Source organism: Sarcophilus harrisii, chromosome 1 (genome assembly GCF_902635505.1).
Source record: "Sarcophilus harrisii chromosome 1, mSarHar1.11, whole genome shotgun sequence".
NCBI classification, from domain to species: Eukaryota; Metazoa; Chordata; class Mammalia; order Dasyuromorphia; family Dasyuridae; genus Sarcophilus; species Sarcophilus harrisii.
The window spans coordinates 450,189,385-450,216,239 of NC_045426.1; the positions used below are offsets into that span (position 1 = coordinate 450,189,385).

Consider the following 26,855-nt stretch of genomic DNA (forward strand, 5'->3'; position numbering starts at 1 on the left):
CATCTGTACAATTCATGTTAGTTTTTTGCCATGGTGTTCATTTGTATTGGGGAAAATAACGTCTTGTTTGAATGTCTTTATCTTGAACTTGATGCATTATTTACAAAAAAAGTCGGTATTATTTCATGAGTCTCTCTCTCTCTCTCTCTCTCTCTCTCTCTCTCTCTTTCTCTCTTTCTCTCTCTCTCTTCCTCTCTCTCTCTCTCTCTCTCTCTCTCTCTTATTTTACAGAAATATTGCTGACCCTGAAAGCTGCTGGTGGCTCTTTCTTCACTTATCTGGGCTCTTACCAGTTTGAAGAGCTGGCTGCCTTTGTTTTGACCCAGCTGACCTGCAAGCCAGTTTTGCTGGAGCAAACTCAGCTTCATCCTAACTACAGACAGGACTCAGCTGATTCCCAAAGTGGAGTCAAAACGGCTGTTGCAGGAGGAGCGGCCTCTTCTTTGACAGTCTGAAGCTCGCATACAGACATTGCTCAGTCTGTTCACTGCATTCACCTTAGTGCAACTTAGATCTCTCCTGCGAAATAAATGTTGACAGGCAGTTTTCATAACCATGTCAGATTGAATGTATTTAAATGTATGTATTTAAGGAAAACAACCATGCTCTTGTTCTGTTCCTGTTTGGTTCTAGACACTGGTTTCTCACTTGATTTTCCCTGGCTAATCAGTCTGGTGCAAAGAATTGTGGTTTCATTTGAAAAACCATGTTTTAAGCTGGAGTCTGCAATTTGGGAAAGAAGCAGGGCAGTCACTGGGATGGAATTGTATGCACAGAGATGCCTGTTAAGTTGATCAATTTACAAAAGGTCTTAGAAAATAGCTGGACCTTTTTGAAAGCGCTAAGGCTCCTTCCGGAATGGGTTTCCATTCACCCATCAGGCAGCAATGAGCCTATGGCCAGGCTCTTCATATTTAGAAATACTTTCCTTTTTTTTCTATGATAGAAAACCAGCCATCTCACAGAAATCATGAAGCCAGAAGAAATGTCTGTTTTTCTCTTCTGCTCCCTGACCCCACCCAATTAAGTTATCTGTAGACTTGGTTTAGAGATCTTTTAAATCCACTCTAATTAATATGCATTACTGCTGGCTTTGAGATCTTCTTTACCCCAGAAGAGCCCAATCCCACTGTAAGGAAGAAACCAAGTCAGCCCTTACATGTCATTAGGTGTTTGATAGGTATCAGCAACCTATCATGTGCCCACCCAATGCTGAATCCTGAATTTCAGAAAACTGGGACAGGCACTGTCTGTGAAGTGTATTCATTCCTCTTTTCATACTCCCCTGGCCTACAGTATTGGGGGAGATGTAGGGTGGGAAGTGGAGGTTGGGGGTTGGGGGGAAGACAAGTAAGGTAAAAAAACTGTGTTCAGAATTTATGGCAGAGATCACTACAAATTTAGCCGTCATCATCATGTGTTTTTATTTTGTTTCTTAGCCGCGCTGATAAGCTGAAATTTTGTAAGGTACATGAAATCCAGTTTATATGTAAACAAGCAATAATTTAAGTTGAGAACTTAAGCGTTTTAATTGTATGATTTTTTTGTGAGGTATACATGTTGTGGAATTGATTCAAAATGAGGTACTTCAGTATTAAATTAGAGATCTTCATAGCAATGTGTCTCCTAAAGGTGTTTTGTAAAGGATCCCAATGCCTTGAATAGACCTAATTTGTAGGCTTAAGACTTTTTATTTTCTAAACCTTGTGATTCTGCTCATAAATCATTTATCTAATCTATATGATATGCAGCCACTGTAGGAACCAATTCTTGATTTTTATATGTTTATAATTCTTTCTTAATAAATCTTAGAGAAACTATGTTACTAAAGCCAACCACTTTTAAGGTGGTTTTTCTTGCCCACTGTGGTGCATGAGTAACCTTTTACTAACTGGCTTCAGTTTCTGAGAACTGAATACCAAGAAACTGGAGGCTTTTGGGGAGCTATTTCCCAGTCCCTGACACAAATACTTTCTTATTTCACCTTCAGAGTGATGTCTTTTTTTGATGTCTAAAATGCAGTGCATTTTATAACCAATTAGCCAGGCCTTTTAGGAACAAAGGAGTTTTTCCTTGCAATTTGATTATCTGGCCAGGTGAAAATTACCCCTATTATATTTATATCTCTCTATATATTATAATGTGAAAATAGGGAAAGTATATGGTGAGATATAAGCCCAAAGAGATGATACAGTCCCAAAGTGTTGGTCCACACTAAGGAAATTTTCTGGAATTCTGCATTTCAATACATTTGTTTCTGAGTGAGAGAGATGTTAATAATACAGGGAGGTAGCTAGGGATAAGTACCTTGGAGAGGTCACCACTTCATATGTCCCCCTAGAAAGGCTGAGCTTAGTCAAAGCCATTGGATTGTCTAGCTGAGGTAGGAAAGTAAGCAGCTGTTGACCCTGAACTCCATGACCTCATTGATATAATGAGATTTGTAGTACATCTTTGTTAATGTAACCAGTTTAAAACTTTATTTATAGAATGAGAAGAATTTTGGTTTCACACAACCCAAGAGAAAATGGGGTTTTAAATTTTTTTTCTTTGGTGGGTGGGGCATACAGTTCCTTTTTCAGTTGTTGCCGTCCATGAGAGGCTCTCTTTTTGCTAATTAACAAATCACCAACCTCATTATATTGGTTCCAATCCTGATGAACCTGCGGACTTGTTTTGTTTGTAAATTAGGCTGTTTCATAACCATTACTCTTTTCAAGGTTAATGATATTATATATAATCTTCTGGCTCAGATCAAGTAATGGAGCTTTGCTTTCCGTGGAATTAAGGAGGAAAAAATTGAGTGAAAGAATCATCTGATCATATTGATCATACTCAAACAGGAAAATTAAAGCCAAATCAAATCCCCTCATTATCAGTATTTCCCATCCTATACACAGTAAATTTGTTTGACAGAGTACTTGGTTTTTGTTTAATAGAACAAATAATCAATGTTCTATTATATTACTAAATGTGAAGGACACATAATGTGAAAAGTATACATACATAAACTTGGTTGTTTGACCCATTTAAGTGTTCATGTAACGTGGTGAGTTTAAAAAGTGAAGTGAGCTGTTTTACTACAATGAATTAATTTGTTTGCACTCAAAGTTGAAAATATTGACCCCACCCCCTCTTCTGCTATGTTTTTTGGCCTGTATTAAATGAAAGCAATGTTTTTGCCGTTTATATAATACAATTTTTAATCTGTGTTTAAAAATGGAGTTCGTCTGGGCTTAACACATGAAATGGGTGGCACAATTAGTTCCACTTGCAGAACCCAAAGATACACAATCAGTTTTGAAATGCAACTTAAGCCATTAATTAATTGTTGGTGTGAATTTAAAGTTTTCTAGTATTTGTATGGTAGTGTGCTGCCTAAGAGCAAAAGCATTCTGTGCACAGAATAAAATTACTGTAGTGGCTTTGATTTGAATTAGAATTTTCTCCCTGGTGTTTCTTTATAGACTAAAACAAAACCTTTTAAGTTTCATACTACAGGTAAAAGCTATGTGCAAGAACCTCAAAATGCTAAAATCTAGCATAATGCCTTAGATCTGTTTTTAAGTCTTGTATATTCCTACATAGCTGTCTGATGTATTATATTTGTATAGTGAATTGTGTACAATTTTGGAATAAGTGCATCATCACTTATCTTTATGTTGTGAAACAGTGATGATGACACATTTCTTCAAACATTTAACTGTCTTTTTTTTTTTCTTTGTCATTTGTGGGTTTTATTTGTACAGTTCCTCATGAAGTTGCATCTGAAATGTGTGTATATGAAAAGATTATACAAGGGTAAAATTAAGCAATATATTAACTATGGTTCTTCAGGAGAAAGCTTACAATGTTTGGGTTGTGATTTACTTTCAAAACGGAGTTGACTCTGAACATCACCTTGTTCACCTGCATCGATGTTTGTATTTCTAGTGTGAGCAGTTTATGCAAAGGTAGATATATTCAGAGAAATTTTAAATACATTTATGCAAGTTAATATTGCTTTGCTGATGCTATTTGCTTATTTGATGTTAAATAATGCTATTGTAAATAAAGACTGTTGTTATTGCATCATTTAATAAATTTTAATGCCTTCGGGTTTTACATGGCTTTAGAGATTGCAGTGTGTTTATATTCATTTATTTCAATATACTTGAAGTTAAATAGATAAACAAAAATGCTTTGCATTTTTCTGTATGTTGTAATAGAAGGAGTTATGGATTTGGAATCAGAAGAAAACTAGTTTCCAATCCTGGGTCTTCTGCCTACTGGCTTTGTGATTATGAGCATATAATTAACCTTTCTGAATTCTAGTTTCTTCTTTTGTACAGTGGGGATGAATATAGTTACAGTTTTTATCTCACTAGGCACATTATAAGGATGAAATGAGATAAGGCATGTTAAACAATTTGCAGACTTCTGTCATTGTAAGTCACTTATCGTCCATTTGTCTAGTGCTTTATACTTTTCAAAGCATTATTCTATATGATAAAATGAATCTGTAAGGCACTTGACAGAAAGCTAAGGCACAGAAGAGTTAAATGCTGACTTGGCAGGGCCTGGAACTAGAACTAAGGCCACAGACTTCTAATCTAGTGCCCTTTCTCCCAAAGTATGCCCTTGTCCACCACAGGGAATTACTTAAATCATTAGGCTTTATAAGAATATCAATAGGAATTTGTAGTCACACATGGCATTAAATGATTGATTGATAGGTATTAGAGAATTAGTTGACAACATTAATAGGAAAATCCAGTTTATTTGCACCTTTAATTGAAAGTGATCCTGGTTAAATAGCAATCAAAAGCCATTCTTATTGGCATTTAAGAAAAAAGGTTCAGGGGCAGCTAAGTGGCACAATGGATGGAACACTGGCCCTGGACTCGGGAGTACCTGAGTTCAAACCCAGCCTCAGACATTTAACAGTCACTATTTGTGTGACCATAGGCAAGAATCTTAACCTCAATCGCCTTGCAAAAAAAAAAAAAAAAAAAAAAAATCAGTTAAGATGCTGTACATATATAAATAACTAAATAAAAGAAGGTAGAGGTAAAAAGTCTCTCAAGTTTCTTGTCCCTTCCACTGACTAGCCTTTAGACCATCATTTCATTTTCCTCTCTGTCTTGAACAGTCATATCATTTATCATAATACCAACTTTAAATTCTGCTCTGCTAACCTCATTATGAGGATACCTCATAACTCCTGAGAACTAAGAAAGAAAGTGTAAAAAATCCTGATCTACATCCTTAATGTCGGTATAACTGGAGACAAGTCATTTTATTGCCATTGAAATTGGATTATATAGTGAGCTGAAGTCATCTACATAATAGGATAATTATGTTTTTTTTAAATAATGACCAAGAATAAAATTGAAGCATTACCTTTCTTAAAAATCTTATTTTGTCTTCTGTTTTTAGATCATCTTTATTTCCAAATGTACTCTTTCCTACCCACAGTCTTACGATCCAACCATCCCTTGCAATCAAGATTTTTAGCAAAACCAATCAAACATATTAACTGGCAGTATTTGCAACATTCTATATCTGTGGTTCTTCATCTCTTCAAGGAAGAAAGAACATGAAAAATAATTTTGAATTCTAATTTAGATTTAATTTTCTTCTGGGCAACAAAGACATCTGTATTATCTAAAATGTGAAATAGAAATTAAACACTTTTTCTGTCTGAAATTTAGGAAGTAGCTATAAACTCTTCATTGAAGAATTGAGAAAACTTTTTGAACTTGGATTAATGAAAAGTCAGATTTATACACAAGTTTTACCAATCCTGCATTTGACCTGCATATTATAATTAATTTTGAAAACTCACCTATAAACTTAGCCTTTCTTAAGGCCTTCACAGTTTTTCTAAGTTTATTTTGCATTAAGATGACGCATAGTTGGCATAAGCCTAAAGTTTTGCTACAAGACTGGTAATAGCTAACATTCTTATAGCACTTTATAATTATTTCACTTGATATTCACAATCACCCTGTGAGAAAGATGCTATTGATATTTTTTGGATAAAGAAATTAAAACTGAAAGGTCAAATGACTTGCTCAAGCTCACACATCCAGTGTCAGAGATAACCCATTTCCAATTGATACCAACTCTTATCGCCCTTATACTGTTATTTGTCCTTTATTCTTGAAGATCATGACATGCTATACTTGCAAGTGAATTGGATGAGTGAGGGAGGACCATGGAAAATCACCAGGCACTCTCTCCTCTAGAGCCATCTGGATCCAGTGCCAAAACACAGATCAGGACAACTGAAGATGGCTCACCACTTGACTATCCTAAAATTAATTTTTTTTAATAATTGCCATTAAGCTCTATTGCTGTTAAGTCCAACTCATGACCTCATTTTGGATTTTCTTGGCAAAGATACTGGAGTAGTTTGCCATTTTCTTTTCTTAAGCCATTTTACAATGAGGAAACTGAGGCAAATAGGGTTGCCAAGAGTCACATAGAGATAGTAAGCATCTGAGATCAGATTTTAACTATGGAGTCTCTTAACTTTTTCCAGTGCTTTATCCATTTCACCACTAACTGCCTTAAGTCTTATGATAACACAGATCAGATCTCCCTAAACTACAAGAGCAAAATTATTGGGTTTTTCTAGAATTACTTTTGTATAGAAAATTAGTTTACCGTTTCATTCAAATCTAATAGTGTGTTTATGAAAGGACAGAGAACGAGTAATTTACAAAGAAGATCTTTCATATACAAAGATGGTGGCTACTAAGTTGTTATTACAAATGATGCACTACCTTACTTTATTAGTGGCAGAAATGAAACACACAGGATCTGGAATGAATCTTTATCTTCAAATTATATCTCAGCTTTTGCCTCTGGCAAACTCCATTTTGCTCTATCTTAAGTCCGCACAAAAGTAAAGTCAAATAAGTAATTCATTTAAACCTTCATTCATTGGTTAGTTACCAAATCCTTGACTAAGGTATTACAGAAAAGCTTGGTGACTTCACTCATTTCAAATAGAGAGTTAGTCAAGTGCCTATTCTGGGGAAGGCCCTCCAATCCCTCATTATAGCATGGAAAGTGACCTTTTGTTTCTCAAAGATTATGCCAGCAAAGTCCCAACTTTAGGAGGTCTTATCTGAGGATATAAGCCTAGAATCTGTTATCCAAGAACAAGTCTGGCTAAGTTTTCAGAGATGTTGGCCAAAGGATAATATTTTTAGCCATAAGAAATATAGTATAAAAATAAGAAGAAGCACACCTTGTGTGTATATTCAGCTCAATCCCTACTTTTCTTTCAAACTACCCAAATAATGATGACAGTCCCAAGAGTACTAATAACATTTTCACATAGAAGAAGTAAATGGTTTGACCTTATTGAGTCCCTTATAACTGGTCTTTAATGTTTTCCTTATATTTCTTCTAGATCTTATATATTGAATTGTCTATTGAGTTCTGATCTTTTTTGTCACAAATACCTGAGAGCCAGTTCTTTAAATGTCTTTTTTTTTCATTCAGAATTATACTCAATAGAAATGATATAAGCAGAATAATCCACACATTAATAATCAATGAAAATGAAAGCAATACTAAAAACTTATGATAAATTGGAGATCATCTCTAAGAAAGGCACTAGCATTAAAGGGTTCTGGGACAGACTTGCAGAAAGCAGGCGTTTTAGTTGAGACTTGTAGGAAGTCAAGATGTAAAGATAAGAATAGTCCAGTCATGACAAGTGTCTTGTTCAATGAACAGTAAGAAGTCCAGTGGCAATGAATTATAGATTATATAGAAGTGTGTGATGCCTGGAAAGAGGAAATGATCAGGTAAATTTTAATTTACTTCTGGAAGAAAGAGGAAACCACTGAAATTAATTGAATGGGGATTGAAGAAGGGTAGCCCTGTGCTTTAGGAAGATCACTTCAATAGCTGAGTGGAGAAGAGAGAGAGGTGTGGATATTAACTAAAAAATTATTGCAGTTACCCATGAGAGGATGCATCAAGGTGGTTCATAGTATCAGAGGGAAGAAGAGGTTGCAAAGGGTATGAAAAATGTTGCAAAGGTAGAATCAAAATGGAAAATCAAGAGGAGATCAAAACTGAATTTAGGACTGGATAAATAGATCTGAGAGTTATTTACAGAGAGATGATAATTTAATCTCTGAAAGCTGATGAGGTTACTGAAAAAAATAGTATCAAGGGAGAAGAAAAAAGGGCCAGGACAGAGCCCTTAGGGACACTCATGATTAGTATGCATCACCTAGAAGAAGATCTAGTAAAGAAGACTGAAAAAGAGCAATAAGACAAATAGAAGGAAAAACAAAGAGAATAGTGTCATAAAGACTTAGAGAAAAGAGAGTAGCAAGAAAAAGAGAAAGACTACTAATGTCAAAGAGGCTGCAGAGAAGTCAGAAAAGACAAGGAAGAAAAAGAACTGGTTGTGAAAGGCTTTAAAATACTTTATATTATGTCCTTGAGACAACAGAAAGTTATTGGAATTCATTGAGTAAGGAATAACAAGATCAGAGATCTTCACTTAAGAAAAGTCCCTTTAGGGGCATTTTGGTAGCAAAGTGGATAGAGCACTAGCCCTGAAGTCAAGAGGTTCGGAATTCAAATTTGACTAAAGACACTTAACACTTCCTAGCTGTGTGACCCTGGGCAAGTCATTTAACCCCCAACTGCCTCAAAAAAAAACAAGAAAAATTCCTTTAATAACCATTTAAAGACTAGATTGGAAAGGAGATGAGCTGGAAGAACAATTAACAAGCTTCTGTTAAGCACCTATAAAGTACCAAGTTCTGCTGATTGCAATAGTAGAGGTGAGAGATCATGAAGGCCTAGTCAATGAGTGGTGGTTTTCTCACCCAGTGAGAAAGGGACAGTTGTGAGAAATGTTCGGGAGGAAGGAATTGGAAATAGATAGATTTGACCACTTATTGGGAAGGTGAGTTGAGAATAAGGAGTCACAGTTACAATTTAGAGAGTTGACTGAGGGCATTGAGAGCTTAATCAATTATTTCCCAGGTTCATATTGTTCACTCAAAACCAGAATGTATTCCGTAGTGTTATGTCACAGGATTTGTGCACTAGCCTCTTCTGGCTAAACTACAGATCCTTAATATGTTGTTTTAAAAAAAAAAAAAGCATGTCCATAGTGACTTTTTTCAACATTGAAGTTATTCAGGCCAGTTCCAAGGGTCTTATGATGGAGAGTTATCTACACCCAGAGAGAGGGCTGTGGGTATTAAATGTGGGTCACAACATAGTATTTTCACTCTTTTTGTTGTTGTTTGCTTGCATTTTGTTTTCTTTCTCCTTTTTTTTTCTTTTTGATATGATTTTTCTTGTGCAGCATAATTGTGGAAATACATACAGAAGAGTTGAACATGTTTAACATAATATTGATTACTTGCTGTCTAGGGGAGAGAGTTGGGGAAAGGGAGAGAGAAAAAAAATTGGAACGCAAGATCTTGCAAGGATGAATGTTGAAAACTATCTTTTCATATATTTTGAAAATAAAAAGCTTTAATTAAAAAAAAAAAGTATATCCAAATCACTACTAGACATTGAAGATAGAAAATTGAAAGAAAAGTCACAATAACTGTCTTCAAAAGAATTATAGTCTTCTATGATATTTAAGAGTCCCATTACCTCTAACCACGAATATACCTACTTAATAATTCATTACCCCCAGTTCAGTCCATCATATTGTGTGTTTGTTTGCCTTCCTTTGTCCAGCATCAAAAAATATATTGTTTTAATAGTGTAGTGTTTCTCTTGCTCCTTTAATGACCTTTAATGACTTTAAAATCCCTCATTGTGATTAAATAACAGATGATTCCATTGCCAAGCTGATCTACATTAAATACTAGACTAGCACTTTTACTGGCCATAGCATTTCAACTGAATAAGTCAGTCTTATGAGTTGGTTCTCTGATGTTACACTTCTTTCGTTCTTTTTATTTATTTTTTTTTGCAAGGCAATTAGAATTAAGTGATTTGCTCAGGGTCATATAGATTGTAACTGCAAAGTATCTGACACCACATTTAAACTCAGATCCTCCTTACTTCAGGGCCTGTACTATACTGTGCCATCTAGTTATACTTGTTATACTTCTAATCCAGGAATTGACATTTTTGTAATTGAAGGAAACACCATTATCTGTTAGAGAAAATAAAATGTAATATCTTTCACAAATTCAAAGATCCCCATCCACAGGTATATCCAAGGTTAAGAACATGTGTTCTAAACTATTCCCTTGGTTCCCTGGTTTTGCTCTTTGAAGGCACCTGTATTATCCATTGCTTCCAAGCTTCCAACTTTAGTTCATGCCTTCAGCTAAAGTAATATGCTCTTTAGTGTCCATTAACTTTATGATTTTTTTAACTTTTCAATAGTATTATTTTATTTTTCCAATTACCCATATAGTTTTCAACATTCGTTTTTGTAAGATTTTGAGTTCCAAATATTTTTCCATTTCTCTCATCTTCCTCCCTCCCAAAGACAAGAAGCAATCTGATTGATATATGTTAAATATGTACAATAACTTTAAACATTTCCATATTCATCATGTTGTGAAAGAAAACTCAGAACAAAAGAGAAAAACCATGAGAAAGAAAAAGCAAAAAAAAAAAAAGTTGAAAATAATATGATTCATTCTCCATTCATTCTTCTTAGTTGTCTCTCTAGATGCAGATTTTCCCATCCCAAGATCCTAAGATCCCAAGTTGGAATCATCTTGAATCATCACATTTCTGAGAAGAGCTAAGTCTGTCATAGTTGATTGTATCACAAAATCTTGCTGTTGCTGTGTACACTGTTCCCCTGGTTCTGCTCACTTCACTCACCATCAGTTCATATAATTATTTCCAGGATTTTCTGAAGTCAATCTGCCCATCATTTATTTTAAAACTATAATATTCCATTACATTCATATACCATAACCTGTCCAACTTATGGGCATGCACTCTGTTTCCAGTTCCTTGCCACTGCAAAAAGGGCTGCTACAAACATTTTTGCCCATGTGGGTCCTTTTCCTTCCTTTATGATCTCTTTGGAATACAAGCCCAGTAGAAGCACTGCTGGATCACAGAGCATTCGCAGTTTGATAGCCCTTGGGCATAGTTCCAAATTGCTTTCCAGAATGGTTGGATCGGTTCACAACTCCAAACTGTATAATAATATTGCAAAAGCCATTCCAATTCTGCTTTTGCAAGATTCTTCTCTTCCACCTCTCAGCAACAGGTAACAGCAGATGGCAGTATAGAGCAAACTATATATCCTCTCCACTCCTCAGCAGCAGGTGACTACATAAAGAATTTAAGCTTTTTTTTTGGGAGGGGGGGTGCCAACAAATCTGCCAGGTAACAAATGACAATGCAGTGAGAGACTGTGATCTGAAATTTCTCCATTTCTTACTCTAACCTAATCAACTAAGTCCTTCCTCTGTGCAAGAATCCTCACTTTACCTTATGGTTAGTAACCAAATTCTCACCTCTTACTGAGCCATACTGAATCAGCTGAAAATACATTAGTCCCATAATTACAAAACAGTTCTGGTATTCATATTTTCTAGGTGTTAACTTCAAAATTCTTCAATGTCCATATGCAAATGAACCTTTGAAGTAGAGTTTGTCTGAAATGAGTAATTGCTGTCTGATAGTATTTAGGCTGGCTTAACTCCTCAATCCCTTTCTTAGAACATGAAGCAAATTTATGTCCCAGAGGAGTGGTTTGTCAAGTCACACACACAACATATACATGCTGATATAAAAACATATCATTTATCAATATTTATTCAATCAAAGATACATTTACCATTGACCTCTCCATTCACCAACATAAAAGACATAAAAGCTGTTTCCTACAGCTCAAACATTACATATATCACCGGTTCAGTAAAAGTTTGATTATCTCTCCAATAGAATGTAAATTCCATAATGGTATTAGGGACTGGTTTGTTTGTTTGTTTAATTTTCAGCACCTAATACAGTGCTGAGCACATAGTAGGTAGTTTAATAAAAGCTTGTTGATTGACTAGATAGTAAAGCTATACTTCCTAGCTAATTGTATTTCTCAGACTGCTCAATGCAATTTTATGTTTGTCCCTGAGGCAGGCCAGAGATTATATCTTTGTTCACATTTCAGGGGTGATATAATTGAGGATTATTCAAAAGGGTCAAACAATGAATTCAGGTCACTCAGCAAGTTAAGGATAAAAACAGTCCCTACTGTCACTAATAACTAACCTAATACTCTTGGATAACGGTGCTAGTCATTTTTTCAGCACAAGTAAAAAAAGGATTTAACAGAGAATGGAAAATGTGGGAACCTGCAAATTAGAATAAATAGAATTAACCCTATATCCTTTTTCTTCCAGCGATTGTCAAAAATCTACTATTTCATATTTTCCTTCCATGCCCAATATCAGGTCCTCGAGGATATATGGAGAGGACTTGAGTAAGAAATGGGTAAATCATTCTCAATGTATTAATAGCTTATGTAAGTACAGATTGACAGCATCTATCCCCACTAAGCAACTAAAGCATTATAGTTACCATTCTAATGATAGGTTATATTCTTATATAGGTATTTCATTTGCAGTCTTCTGTTGGCAGGAAAGGTTTAAGATTTCTAAGTGCACCCTAGCAGATACAGATTTGTGTCCATTTACCAAAGCAAAACTATTGATGAGTTTTTAGGTTCTTCTCCGCTTTCCTTTTTTATCTATCCCCAAACCATGGGAATGAATCTGAATTATAGAATTTGGAGCTGGAGATCTTAAGGAATCATTCATTCTACCCCATCATTTTGACCAATAAGGAAATTGGAAAGGAGATATTATTAAAGGAATTTATCTAAATACCCAAATAAACTATGAAGGATATATGAAGAAAGTTATTGTCTGTATTCAGAGAAAGAATTGATAAATGGATATAGAGAGAGATAAATTTACATTAATATCTTTATTTCTGTCTGATGGTAGCCATCTTTAGAGTGGGTAGAGAAAAGAAAAAAATTAATTTACATGATAATTTTGTTGTATATGTGAAAGAAATAGCAAGTTGTGTAGAATAGATTTGCAGTTTCGTGTGTAATCATCTTTTTTTTTATTGTGCTGTTATGCAAAGGCTTATTTTATTCCATAAATTAAAAACAAAATAATTTTTTAAAAAGTCATTTGGGTAAAGTGTAACAAGTTGAAATTAAAACCCTAGTAATCTGTTTCCAAATCCAGAGTGCTTTCTACTCAGGCTGCCTTCTAGTTCATAAGTAGTTATTCTTCCAGAAATGGACTAGACAAATATCAAAATAAAGATGAGGAGATATCCATTCCTGTGATATTCAAATTTTTTTTATTACCAAAGTTTGAAAATGTCCTCACCACTAACTTAACATTTGACAGAATTTGCTCAATCTCAATAAACTTTAAGATAAAGTGCTTATGGTTTTTCCCACTGGGGGGCCCCAAAGCCTAGGCTAAATTGGAATTAAAGCACCAGACCCTGATGTATGGGGAAAGTCATCCTCTAAGATGGTCAGGCTTACTAGGGTCCACTGCACCAAGGTCTACTGTGAATATTCACTAAACTTTTCCAGGCTTGGCATTCTCTCCCAGAAACCAGATGCCAATTTTCCCCCCAGAAACAAAAATTGAATTAGTCCAACAGGCAGCTAAACACCGAAAAGATTTTAATGAGTGTTAGAGTTAAAAGAGTCTAATTAGTATTTCAACTTTGCTAGTATTGGTTTTCTTCTTTTTGGCAGTACAGTGAGCAAAGGATTCTACTGTTAGTTATCTATCAGCATCTTTTCGATACTTCCAATAATCTTCCCATGCTATACTTTGGTCTAGATCTGTGATTTCATAAGTGTGTGTCTTGAATTCCCAGTGGAATCCAATCTAATCCTCCACTCAGTTGCCCAAGTGACATTATTTCTCCCCTTCAATAAACTCTAGTGACTCTTGTATTACCTCTGATGCAAAATACAGCTTCCTCCAATTGGCATTTGAAGCCCTTAATAGCCTGAATTTTAATCTACTTTTCCAGCCATATCTATTACTTCAATCCAGCCTTTGAGGCCTTCATGATGTTTTCACATACAGCATTATATCTCCCTTCTCCATTCATGCCTTTGCACTGGCTATTCCCCAAGTCTTAAACATAACTTTTAGAGTCCCTAAATTGCTTCAAAGCTCAGCTCAATGCATTCCCTAAAACATATTGTTCTATTTTTTTTTTATGTACATTATTTGTTTATATGTTGTCTCCCTCTTTAGTGAGAGGTAAAAGATGCATGAAAGGATAGGAGTGGGGGGGGTACTTAAAGCTAACTCTCATCTGAATTGGTTTAAAGAAGGAAGAATATACTTAACTGGGTATAGAAATTTATCTTACTTGACAGGAAAAAATAATGATGATTGTTGGAGGGGATGTGGGAAAACTGGGACATTGATTCATTGTTGGTGGAGTTGTGAACGAATCCAACCATTTTGGAGAGTAGTTTGGAACTATGCTCAAAAAGTTATCAAACTGTGCATACCCTTTGATCCAGCAGTGTTACTACTGGGATTATATCCCAAAGAGATTATAAAGAAGGGAAAGGGACCTGTATGTGCACGAATGTTTGTGGCAGCCCTTTTTGTAGTGGCTAGAAACTGGAAACTGAATGGATGTCCATCAGTTGGAGAATGGCTGAATAAATTGTGGTATATGAATATTATGGAATATTACTGTTCTGTAAGAAATGACCAACAGGATGATTTCAGAAAGGCCTGGAGAGACTTACACGAACTGATGCTGAGTGAAATGAGCAGGACCAGGAGATCATTATATACTTCAACAACAATACTAGATGATGACCAGTTCTGATGGATCAGGCCATCCTCAGCAACGAGATCAACCAAATCATTTCTAATGGAGCAGTAATGAACTGAACTAGCTATGCCCAGAAAAAGAACTCTGGGAGATGACTAAAAACCATTACATTGAATTCCCAATCCCTATATTTATGCACACCTGCATTTTTGATTTCCTTCACAAGCTAATTGTACAATATTTCAGAGTCTGATTCTTTTTGTACAGCAAAATAACGTTTTGGTCATGTATACTTATTGTGTATCTAATTTATATTTTAATATATTTAACATCTACTGGTCATCCTGCCATCTAGGGGAGGGGGGGGGGGGGTAAGAGGTGAAAAATTGGAACAAGAGGTTTGGCAATTGTTAATGCTGTAAAGTTACCCATGTATATATCCTGTAAATTAAAGGCTATTAAATAAAAAAAAGAAAAAAAAAAAAAAAGAAAAAAAAAAGAAATTTATCTTACTGATCAATTATGATGAATGAGCTCTTTTCAACAATGAAGTGATTCAGGTCAGTTCCAATTGATTTGTGATGGAGAGAGCCATCTACACCCAGAGAGGATTGTGGGAACTGAATATAGATCACAACATAGTATTTTCATCCTTCTTGCTGGAAAAGTTGCTTGCTTTTTATTTTCTTTGTCATTTTTTTCCCTTTTTGATTTGATTTTTCTTGTGCAGCATGATAATTATGGAAATATGTATAGAAGAATTACACATGTTTAACATATATTGGATTACTTGTCTAAGGGAGAGGGAGAAAAAATTTGGAACACAAGGTTTTGCAAGGGTGAATGTTTAAAAAAAAAAAAACCTATGCATGTATTTTGAAAATAAAAAACTAAAAAAAAAAAAAAAGAAGAAGAAAGAAATTTATCTTACCTAAAAGAGAAATAGAAAAGGAAGGAGATAAATAGGAGGAGGAGCTGGAATGATAAAAGGGAAGGTTGATTAAAGGAGGCAGTGGTAAGAAGCAAAACAAACTTTTGAAGAGAGATGAGATCCTTTTTTTTGAAAAAAGGGAGAACAATAAAAGAGAAAATAGAATGGAGGGAAATTCTCAGTAATCATAACTGAGAATGTAAATGGGAGCTCACTCATTAAATAAAAATGGAGAGTAGAATGGATTAGAAACCAGAATCCAAAAATATGTTGTATACAAGAGACACTTCAAAAAGAAACACATATACACAGAGTTGAAATAAAAGGCTGTAGAAGAACACAGGATAGTTTATCTCTCAGACCTGTGGAAGAGGAAGGAATTTATGACCAAAGAAGAACTAGAGATCATTACTGATCACAAAATAGAAAATTTCGACTATACCAAACTGAAAAGTTTTTGTACAAACAAAACTAATGCAGACAAGATTAGAAGGGAAGCAATAAACTAGGAAAATATTTTTACAGTCAAAGGTTCTGATAAAGGCCTCATTTCCAAAATATATAGAGAATTAACTCTAATTTATAAAAAATCAAGCCATTCTCCAATTGAAAAATGGTCAAAGGATATGAACAGACAATTCTCAGATGAAGAAATTGAAACTATTTCTAGTCATATGAAAAGATGCTCCAAGTCATTATTAATCAGAGAAATGCAAATTACGACAACTCTGAGATACTACTTCACACCTGTCAGACTGGCTAGAATGAAATATAATGCGTAATGTTGGAGGGGATGTGGGAAAACTGGGACACTGATACATTGTTGGTGGAACTGTGAATACATCCAACCATTCTGGAGAGCAATTTGGAACTATGCTCACAAAGTTATCAAACTGTGCATACCCTTTAATCCAGCAGTGATACTACTGAGCTTATATCCCAAAGAGATCTTAAAGAAGAGAAAGGGACCTGTATGTGCACGAATGTTTGTGGCAGCCCTCTTTGTAGTGGCTAGAAACTGGAAAATGAGTGGATGCCCATCAGTTGGAGAATGGCTGAATAAATTGTGGCATGTCAAGAATATGGAATATTATTGTTCGGTAAGAAATGACCAACAGGATGATTTCAGAAAGGCCTGGAGAGACTTACACGAACTGATGCTGAGTGAAACGAACAGGACCAAGAGATCATTATATACTTCAACAACAATACTATATGATGACCAATTCTGATGGACCTGGCCCTCCTCAGCAATGAGATGAAACAAATCATTTCCAATGGAGCATTAATAAACTGAACCAGCTACACCCAGAGAAAGAACTCTGGGAGATGACTAAAAACCATTACATTGAATTCCCAATCACTATATTTTTGCCCACCTGCATTTTGGATTTCCTTCACAGGCTAATTGTACAATATTTCAGAGTCCGATTCTTTTTGTACAGCAAAATAACAGTTTGGTCATGTATACTTATTGTGTATCTAATTTATATTTTAATATATTTAACATCTACTGGTCATCCTGACATCTGGGGGAGGGGGTGGGAAAAAGGAGGGGAAAAATTGGAACAAGAAGTTTGGCAATTGTCAATGCTGTAAAGTTACCCATACATATAACCTGTAAATAAAAGGCTATTAAATAATAAATAAATAAAAATAATTTAAAAAAAAAAAAAGAAATAAAAGGCTGGAGCAGAATCTAAAAGGCTTCCGTTAAAATAAAAAAAAAAGGCAGAGGTAGCAATCAAGATCTCAGACAAAACAAAAGCACAAATAGATCTAATTAAAAGAGATCATCAGAGATACTATATTTTGCTTAAAGGTACCATAGACATTGCAGTAATATTTTTTAAAAATTAGAGCAAATTTCTCTATTAACGACTTCATTTCTCAATTTCATTGTCTCCTTCTTTAAAACATAAATTCCTTAAGGGCAGGGATGGTTTTAATTTTGTCCAAAGCTTGTGGCTAATGACAACAAAAATCAGTTTGAGCAGAAACTCCTCCCATTGACTTAGATCAACAACTGGTCTGTAACATTAGTCTCACAGATTTGCCTGGGGCACTAAGAGATTATAGGACCACACTGATGGAATGTGTCCCAGGCAAGTCTTGAATCCAGGTCCTCCTTAAGGAGAAGCCAGCTGTCTAGTCATACTTATGGTGTCTTAAACCTGTTTGTTTTCTCCCTCTTGAATGCTTTCTTGCCTTTCACCAGAAATATTCCTAGGACTGAATAATGTCTTCCAGACTTTAGTCGCCCTTGATTGACTGAGAAGGACAAACTCACTGGACCAAAAGATGATGGGATCAGTTTCTAATCTTAAGCACTCCAAGGGGCAATTATAATGCTAGGCTGGGAAGCAATTTCAGCTCTCCCTCCTTTCACCTCTTACAGACTCCTCAAGGGAGGTTCTGAATTATGGTCCATAACAATGGCTTCCATTCCTACCTCAAACTCTCTCCCTTCTTATTTTTTCACACTTCTAGGTAGTTAAATCAAGTAAACCCAGAAGAGGGCATAATTAGCCCATTCTCTCTAGCCACAAGGAGACAGTTTTGTGGCAGCCTATGCTAAATCTAACCAGTCTAGAAGTCCTGAAGCCTTTCCTCTCAGTCCAGCTGGAATAGTAACTTGAAGGAGACATAAAGTGGACAACTCCAGCTATCCTGCCTTAGCAAGTGAATGACAATGAATCAATGAGTGAACCAATATATAAATAATATTAAAAATATATATGTATTAAGCATTTACTGTGTGTCACTTATCGTTTCAAGCAGTGAGAATAGAAATACAAAATCAGGAAACTTAAGTTCTATCTATTTGAGGAAGCCAACAAATTTAGGGAAGTACAGGCAAGGGAGGTATATTTTAGTTTGGAAAGTTTTAAGCTACAAGTAGAGCCATTGAAAACTAAATTGACACACTCTTACCAGGAGCAAGAGAGAATTGATTTGATTATGGTTCCAGACCTGGCCACAGGATAGTAAAACAATAGTTGATGAGAAGTCTGACTAAGGTGAAGTTGTGGAAATCATTGGACCAGATGTCCTGGGCAACTGAAACAAGCACCAATGGGGAAGTGAGGAGAGAGGAGTTCCAGACTTGAACAGGTTAAGTTTTGCGATCAGAAAAGGTTTGAAGGTATCACGTTTTATGTTTGTGTACACAGATATACACACACACGTATACATATTGTGCATAAAATGCATGATGTTGATATACATATATATTGCATGTACAAATATCATGGTTTTATATATACACATGTGTATGTATAATGTTAATTATTCTTAATAGATATTCTGTTTCACAAGATCCTCTTTTTTTGTTGTATTTTGTATATGGAAATGTTTCTTTCTAACTAATTCTGTGGCTTAATTTTACATTGTCCACAAGGGGATTTGAAACTTTGTATTAACATTTATTTTCTTTTTAAAACTTTTCGAATACCATATAAAAGCCATGTTTCTGCAAAAGCAGTAGTTTTTGTTTAAACTATTAATTCTGTTTCTACTCTTATTTGGCATCAAAATATTTCCTGTCTCAAAATTAATTAACAGTTTAAATTAATCTTTTTCTTTACACAAAAGTGCTCTTTCTATCCTTTTCATCATTAAAGTTCTCTGTAGAGAAAGGACCTTATGGCACAATATATTTTACATTTAAAGAAAATTTCTCTTTATATCTCTTAACCAAGGAGATCTCTTTACTTTTATGGATATATATTTCTAGGTAACCAAAAGAGGGTAGATTTAGATTTGGAAGGCCCTTCTTTTTTCTCTGGACTGGCTCACTTACCTCAACTTATAGTCAGGCTGGCAGATCAGGAGAAGGCTGTTTTCAGAAAGGGAGCTGGTTGGGGGTAGGTATATGGCCAAGTGAATAGAGGACCAGTCCTAGAGTTCAGGAGGACCTACGTTCAAATCCAGCTTTAAGATACTTAACACTTACTAACTCAACTATGAAAGACTTGATTCTTCTCAGCAGGAAAATGCCATCTGCATCCAAAAAGAGAACTGTGGAGACTGAATGTAAATGTTTACTTTTTTTTAAAATTTCTCCTGGTTTTTCCCTTTTGTCCTGATTTTTCTCTCCCAACATGATTCACAAGGAAATGTGCTTTCTTTTTTAAATATGAATGTCTATGTATAACCAGAAAAAAATTTTTTTTAGCCATTTACTAATTGTGTGACCCTGAATAAGTAAACCCCAATTGCCTCTCAAAAAAAAAAAAAAAGGCAGAATTTCAATAGAGTTATGATGGACAGAGGCAGGCACATCCAGAAAGAGGACTATGGGGACTGAATGTGTATCACAGCATAGTATTCTCACATTTTGTTGTTGTTTGCTTGCTTTTTTGTTTCCTTTCTCATTTTTTTCCTTTTTGATCTGGATTTTTCTTGTGCATCATGATAAATGTGTAACTATAGAGAGAAGAAATACTAATGTTTAACATATATTGGACTACTTGCTGTCTAGAGGAGGAGGGGAGGGGAAAGGAAGGAGAAAAATTTGAATCACAAAGTTTTGCAAAGGTGAATGTTAAAAACTATCTTTGCAAGTATTTTGAAAATAAGTTATTTTTTAAAAAGGCAGAAGGGGAACTGGTGATAGACTACAACTCATTCTGTGTCTTAAGAACAGATAGCTATATCTCTTTTTCTTTTCTATGGCTTCTAATATCTTACCTTCAGTCTTCTTGTTTTATGTCCTCTGTCTCTAGCCTTTTCTGATTTCTGCTTTCGTTTCTGACATCGGGCTGCAAAAAAAAAAAAAAAAAAAATCTCATCATGACTAGTAACCCATCTCTAAGGCAAGTTGAAAAACCTAAATCCATATATGTCTCTATATGGAAGAGACAATACATATATTCTTCATAGTCCACAAATTGTTCTTTGATTTATTGTTACTCAGCTATAGCCTTCAAAATTCTGGAAGCAACTGAATGTAAATGAGCTGATCCACCACAATGAACTGTATCCATATTTATTTTGGTCTTCCATCTTGCCACTAAGCTGCTTATAGATGCTCTTAGTACAACTATCTGAGGCACAATTTTCCCTTCTCAAAACTCTCCCAAACTCCTTTTCCTCACATGAAAGTTATTTTTTCAACTCCTTTCCGGAGATAAAATGCCCATATACAAATGTCCATATACCTTATGTATTTGAAGAAATTGAGACCCATAGGGTCATAAAGGACTTACTTGCCCAAGGTCATAGAGCTAGTAAAGACAAAGTCAATACTTGAAGTCAGATATTGACTCCAAATCTAGCACTTTCCAATAAAGCAATTTAATGTCTTTTAATAGAATCTCAAAGACCAACCAGTCCAGTCTATATCTAAGCTAAAAATCCCCTCTCTGAAAACAGATAACATGTTATTATGAAAAGAGCTCTGGAATCAGAGGTCCTGAGTTCAAACTTTGCTTCTGATGTTTACTCTGGACAAAAATAAGTCACTCAACTCTGTGGTCTCCATTTTCTTATCTGTAAAAGATAATCTCTGAGGTCTCTTTCAGCTCCAGGACTACCTGTGATCAGATCTTATGACAAGGAACTCACTATTTCCCGAGGCAGCCCATTCCACTTTTGGATAGCTCTAATTGTTAGGATATTTTTCTTATTTTAAATAAAAATCTTTCCCTTTCCAACTTCTAACCATTTGTCCTCTAGGGACAAAACAGAACAAATCTTATCTTTTAAAATATCTAGAAAGAGCAATCATGTCCTCCCCAAGTTAACTTTTCTCTAGGCTAAATAAAATGGAATTCTTTCAAGTAGTTCTTCCTATGGCAAGACTTCAAATCCCCCCCTGACTTTTCCTTCCCTGACTCTTCCTTCCCTGAATATGCTCTATCCTAAAAGTGGCATGTAGAACTGAGTATAGAAACACATGTATGATGTGACGAAGGCAGACCCTGGCTTTTAAAAAACTATGAAAATGTTGTGTACAGGGACGATGGATGATGAGCTAATATAGTGCTGTAGAACACCTAACTCAATTTGAAGGTGCTTGTTACCAGAAGAGAACCAGACCACTTTATGAAAGACAAGGAGGATCTATGATTTATTTATATTGGGGCAGCTAGGTAATGCAGTGGATACTGTACTGGAGCCTGGAGTAAGAAAGTCTTCTCTTCCCTAAATTCAAATCTGGCCTCAGATATTTACTAGCTGTATGACCCTGAGCAAGTCATTTAATTGTGTTTTCCTTAGTTCCTTAGCTGTAAAAATAACCGAGAAGGAAGTGCCAAACCACTACAATGTCTTTCTTTGTCAAGAAAACTCCAAATGGAAAAAAAAAGAAAACTCCAAGTGGGGTCATAAAAAGTTGGGCACTACTGAAAAATACACACACACACACACACACACACACACACAGGATTCATGTTGAGGAAGCAAACACTAATGAAATCACATTCTGAAGAAAATTTGAATTTGCATTAGTATTGATATTAGAAGAGGGAAAATAACAAAAAAAATCTTGGTCCATGTTAAAGAGCAGTATAATAGACTGACAATTTATCAATTATTCTTATTTGTGTATTTCCCATCTCCAATAAATAAGTACTGAATATTAGAAGAATCTGTGTTTTGCTCTGCTTTTGGGATTCCAGACATTTACTAAGAACAGAATTTGTGATTGAGAAATGGCAGGTTAATGCCTTCTATTCTGTAACATACATTTCTTTCTTTCTTTTTTTTTTTTTTTTTAAATTTTAATACCTCTTCATTTTAATCAGGTTAGCCAAGGTTAATCAATTTTCTTAGTTTTTTTCATGGCAATGAATTAGCTTTTAGGTTTCTTTGTGTTTTTGTTTTGTTTTGTTTTGTTTTAAACAATTCTACAGTCTTTTCCAATTTTTTTCTTGATTTACAATTTTTTTCTTTTGTATTTCTATCCCACTTGTATATTTGTTGGTTTTCTAAATTAAAGGTTTCACATTCACTTGATTTTTTCTATTTGTTCACTCCCAAATGTACATTCCCAAAGATATGGGTTTTTTTAGCTCATTTCATACACTTCTTAATATCCATTTTACTCTTGAAACTTTGACATCATTATCGTTATTGTAACAGCTGACATTTATGCAGAACCTACTGTGTTCTAAGAACTATGCTAAACACTTTACAATTATTATCTCATTTGACTCTCACAGCAGCCCCACAAGGCAGGTGCTATTATTATTCCCATTTTACAAATGAAATAGCTGAAGCAAAAAAAAAAGAAATTAAATGACTTGTCTAGAGTCACATAACTAGTAAGTTTTTGAATTTGAGTTTGAGTTTGAATTCAGATCTTTCTGGCTCTAGCTCTGGTACTTTAGACACTCTTACCAGTTCTCTGCAAAGATGGCTGCCTGAATAGGAGGAGGATCACCCATCTCCCTCCCACCTATACTGAATTTTTTAGAACCAAAAAATAAAGAGGCAATAAGAATTCATAAATTACCTCCTGGGGAATCTGATGATAAAAATGAATTATAAAAAATCTCTTCCTAAAAGAAACCCCAAAAGGCAAAGCCTTAGGAATGTCATAGTGAAAATCCAGAGCTTCCACATCAAAGAAAAGAATCTTTGAAATATCCAGAAAGAAGCAGCTCAAGTACCAAGAAACAAGATCTGGAATCTTCTCTTAAAAACCAAAAGAAATATTATAATATAATATTCTCAAAGGCAAAAGATATAAGCTTATAAACAAAGATAATTCATTCTTTAGTGTTGAGTATAATTTTATAGAGGAAAAATTGAATCTTTAAATAGAGAACTTTCAAATTTTAGGATCAAAGGCTACAGCCAAGTAAGAACTTTAAAATACAAATATAATTCTAGTCAAGTGAACACAATATGGAAATCAAGTTATATAATAACAACAATACTATAAAAACAAACAGCTATAAAAATTTAAGTACAAATACAAAAATCCAGAGAAATTCAGAAAGATAAATTTATTTTAGCATTTGGAAGGGGCAATATGCATTAGATGAAATGGCTAATGGTCTAATGGAAAAAGAAGCTAATATCCTTTCAAAGTTGTAAGCTATTCAAAAGGTTTTAAGGGCATTAAGAAAAACAAGAGGCCTATTAAAGTGCATTTGTTTTGTTCTGAGGATTTGAAGAAAAAAAAATAGAAGGAAGGGAAAAGGAAGAATGTAGTATTAGAGAAAAGATATAAGGGTCATAATTTTTATTTCCAATAATTAGAGGGAATAAAAGAATATCCAAACATAGAAGAAGGAATTAGGGAATAGACATGGGATAAACCTCACTCATCTGAACAATGGAAAACTGAAGACTTCTCCCCTTCAAACAAACATACCTACATAAACAGTTCAATGTAAACATGACTAATATGGAAAAATGTTTAAAATGATATATCTTATATCAGATTGTTTGTTGTCTTGGGAAGGCAGGAAAGAAAGAATGGAGAAAGAAAAAATTTGGAACTCAAAATCTTACAAAAATGACTATTGATGAGTGGATGCCCATCAGTTGGAGAATGGATGAATAATTATGGTATATGAATGTTATGGAATATTATTGTTCTATAAGAAACAATCAGCAGGATGATTTTAAAGAGGCCTGAAAAGACTTACATGAACTGGTACTAAGTGAAATGAGCAGAACCAGGAGAACATTATACACAGCAATAAGGTTATACGATGCTCAATTCTTATGGAATTATCTTGTTATGAAGAGAGACATCTACACCAAGAGAGAGAACTGTGCGAACTGAATGTGTATCACAACATAATATTTTCACTCTTTTTGTTGTTGTTTGTTTGCATTTTTTTCCCTTTTGGATCAGGTTTTTCTTGTGCAGAAAGATTATTGTATAAGTATACATATATTAGATTTAACATATATTTTAACATGTTTAACATATTTTGGATTACTTGCCATGGGGGAGGAGGGGAGAAGGAAGGGACACAAGGTTTTGTAAGGATCAGTGTTGAAAAATTATCCATACATATGTTTTGAAGATAAAAACTTTAATAAAAAAATAAAAAATAATAATGTTGAAAACTATATGCAATTGGAAAAAATAAAATACTATTGAGAAAAAAAATTTTTTAAAATAACAACAAAACATCAAAATAGTTTAGTGTATGAATATATCAAACTCAACAAGGAAACAAATAGGGCTGAAGAGTAGCAATAAAGAGGGAGGATAATGCTGAGGAGGGAATTGTCATGAGCAAAATAAACTTCTGCTCTTGAAGGAGGAATTAAAAGGAAAGAAGAAAATAATGAGAATCTGAGAGAGTATCTTTGCCTCTTGTTGTTCATCCTTACTTTTCCAAGAGGATCAGTAATATCACAGGGTCATTTACTTGCACATGAATTGGATTTAAATGAGACAGTTTGTACAAAGTCATCAGCCTCTCTTTTCCAAGCCATCAAAGTCCAGTAGCAAGACAAAAGTCAAGACAATTGTTGATGGGTTGGGATACAATGGATGACCTTGGAGTCCTATATGCCAAGCTCTAAACTCTCCACAGCACCTACTTCAGTATCCTTTTATGACCAGAGAATATTTTCACGGGTTTGGGGTATTCAACCCCCTAACTCACTGACAGGTTTGAGGCCTATCACTTTCCCTCAACCTGGCTTAACTCAAATACCAAGATGGTTTGCCAAGGTATGACCACTTGGAATTCTACAGCTCCTTGGAACCACAGGTGAGAGTTGGGTGAGAGGTGAACACGAACTTGATGAGCATCCTGAAAGGAGCTTAATAAACCCTCATACAAAAGGTGTTCTTCTTCAATACCCCAAGATTACCTCTTAGACATTTGGGGAATAACCGAACAAATTGTGGTATATGAACATGAAAAAATGTGAAATAACGAAAAAGATTATCTCAGAGAATCCTGGAGATTATGAACTGATGCAGACTGAAGTGAGCAGAACCAGGAAAGCAATTTATAGGCCAGCACATTGTAAAGAAAAATAATTTGAGAATACTTAAGAATTCTGATCAAAGAAATGGCCATCCATGTTTTCAGAGGACCTGTGATAAAACATATTACACTTTTCCTGAGAGAGATAATAAAATGGACAAAAGATGCACAAACTTAATTTTTTGGAAATGGCCACTATGCAGATTTTTTTGTTTGGTTATGCTAATTTTTACAAGTACCTCTCTCACCCTCTTCCTTTCCCTCTGTTAACTGGAGAGGAGGAAGAGAGTTTAGCAATACCAATACTCCTCTCCTTAAAAAAATGGACTATGGTAATGTATACATGCACATGCACATATTTTAATGTACAGAAAAGTACAAAAACAAATTCAGAAGCTCAGATATGCAGGACAGTTTTGAAACTGATACGTAGATTATATACCCTTCAAAATCAGTGAAAAATTCATAGTTCCATATAGAATTCTATTTTTGCTTTCTGCTGCATACAAGGAAATGCTTTTTGGTATTTACATTCAAAATTTAAAAAACAAAAATGTTGGAGAAGCTAAAGAAAAACAAACATACCAATGATTGCCACTGGATCTATTTGTTTGGTCTAACTTTTCCAGAAAACAATTTGTAATTATCCCAGAAAAGTCAGTAAAAAGTAAAAAAAAACTCTTTTATCCAGAAATATCAAAATAAGCAGTTGGACTGAGAAGGTCAAAAACAAAGAGAAAGGTTTCATATATGTATAGAATAATTATAACAAAATGTTTTAAATCAGTAAAGAACGAAAAAAAAATGTAAGTACCAATCATTTGGCTAATGGCTGAATGGACAGCTAAGTGGGTCATTGGATAAAATGCAAGGCTTAGCCAGTGGTTCTCAAAGTATGGTCTAGAGAATCCTGGGGATCTCTGAAACCTATTTAGAAGGTCTACAAATTCAAAAATAGTTTTTATTTCCAATATGATAAATGTCTATAAATATAATCCAGATAAACAAAAACGCTTTGGAGAGATCCCCAATAATTTTTAATAGGATAAAGATACTGAAAACAAAAGTTTGAGAACCACTAGTAGAGTTATCTTCCTGAGTTCAAATTTGGCCTCAGGAACTTACTAGCTGTATGTTCCTGGGCAAGCCACTCACTTAACCCTGTTTACCTCAGTTTCCTCATCTGTAAAATGAGCTGGAGAAAATGGCAA

The 26,855-nt window shown here is 34.7% G+C and overlaps 1 protein-coding gene across 9 annotated transcripts in view; it reads left to right on the forward strand.

The window, feature by feature from the left end:
• NCOA2 (nuclear receptor coactivator 2) overlaps positions 1–4,120 on the forward strand; it is a 406,774-nt gene extending 402,654 nt beyond the window's left edge. For all 9 annotated transcript variants that reach the window (XM_031946275.1, XM_023495974.2, XM_031946278.1 and 6 more), the window contains one exon: positions 232–4,120. In XM_031946275.1, the coding sequence (XP_031802135.1) occupies positions 232–243 (12 nt within the window). In that variant the 3' untranslated portion in view covers positions 244–4,120. The remainder of the gene's footprint in view (positions 1–231) is intronic.
• The last annotated feature ends 22,735 nt before the right edge of the window (positions 4,121–26,855 follow it).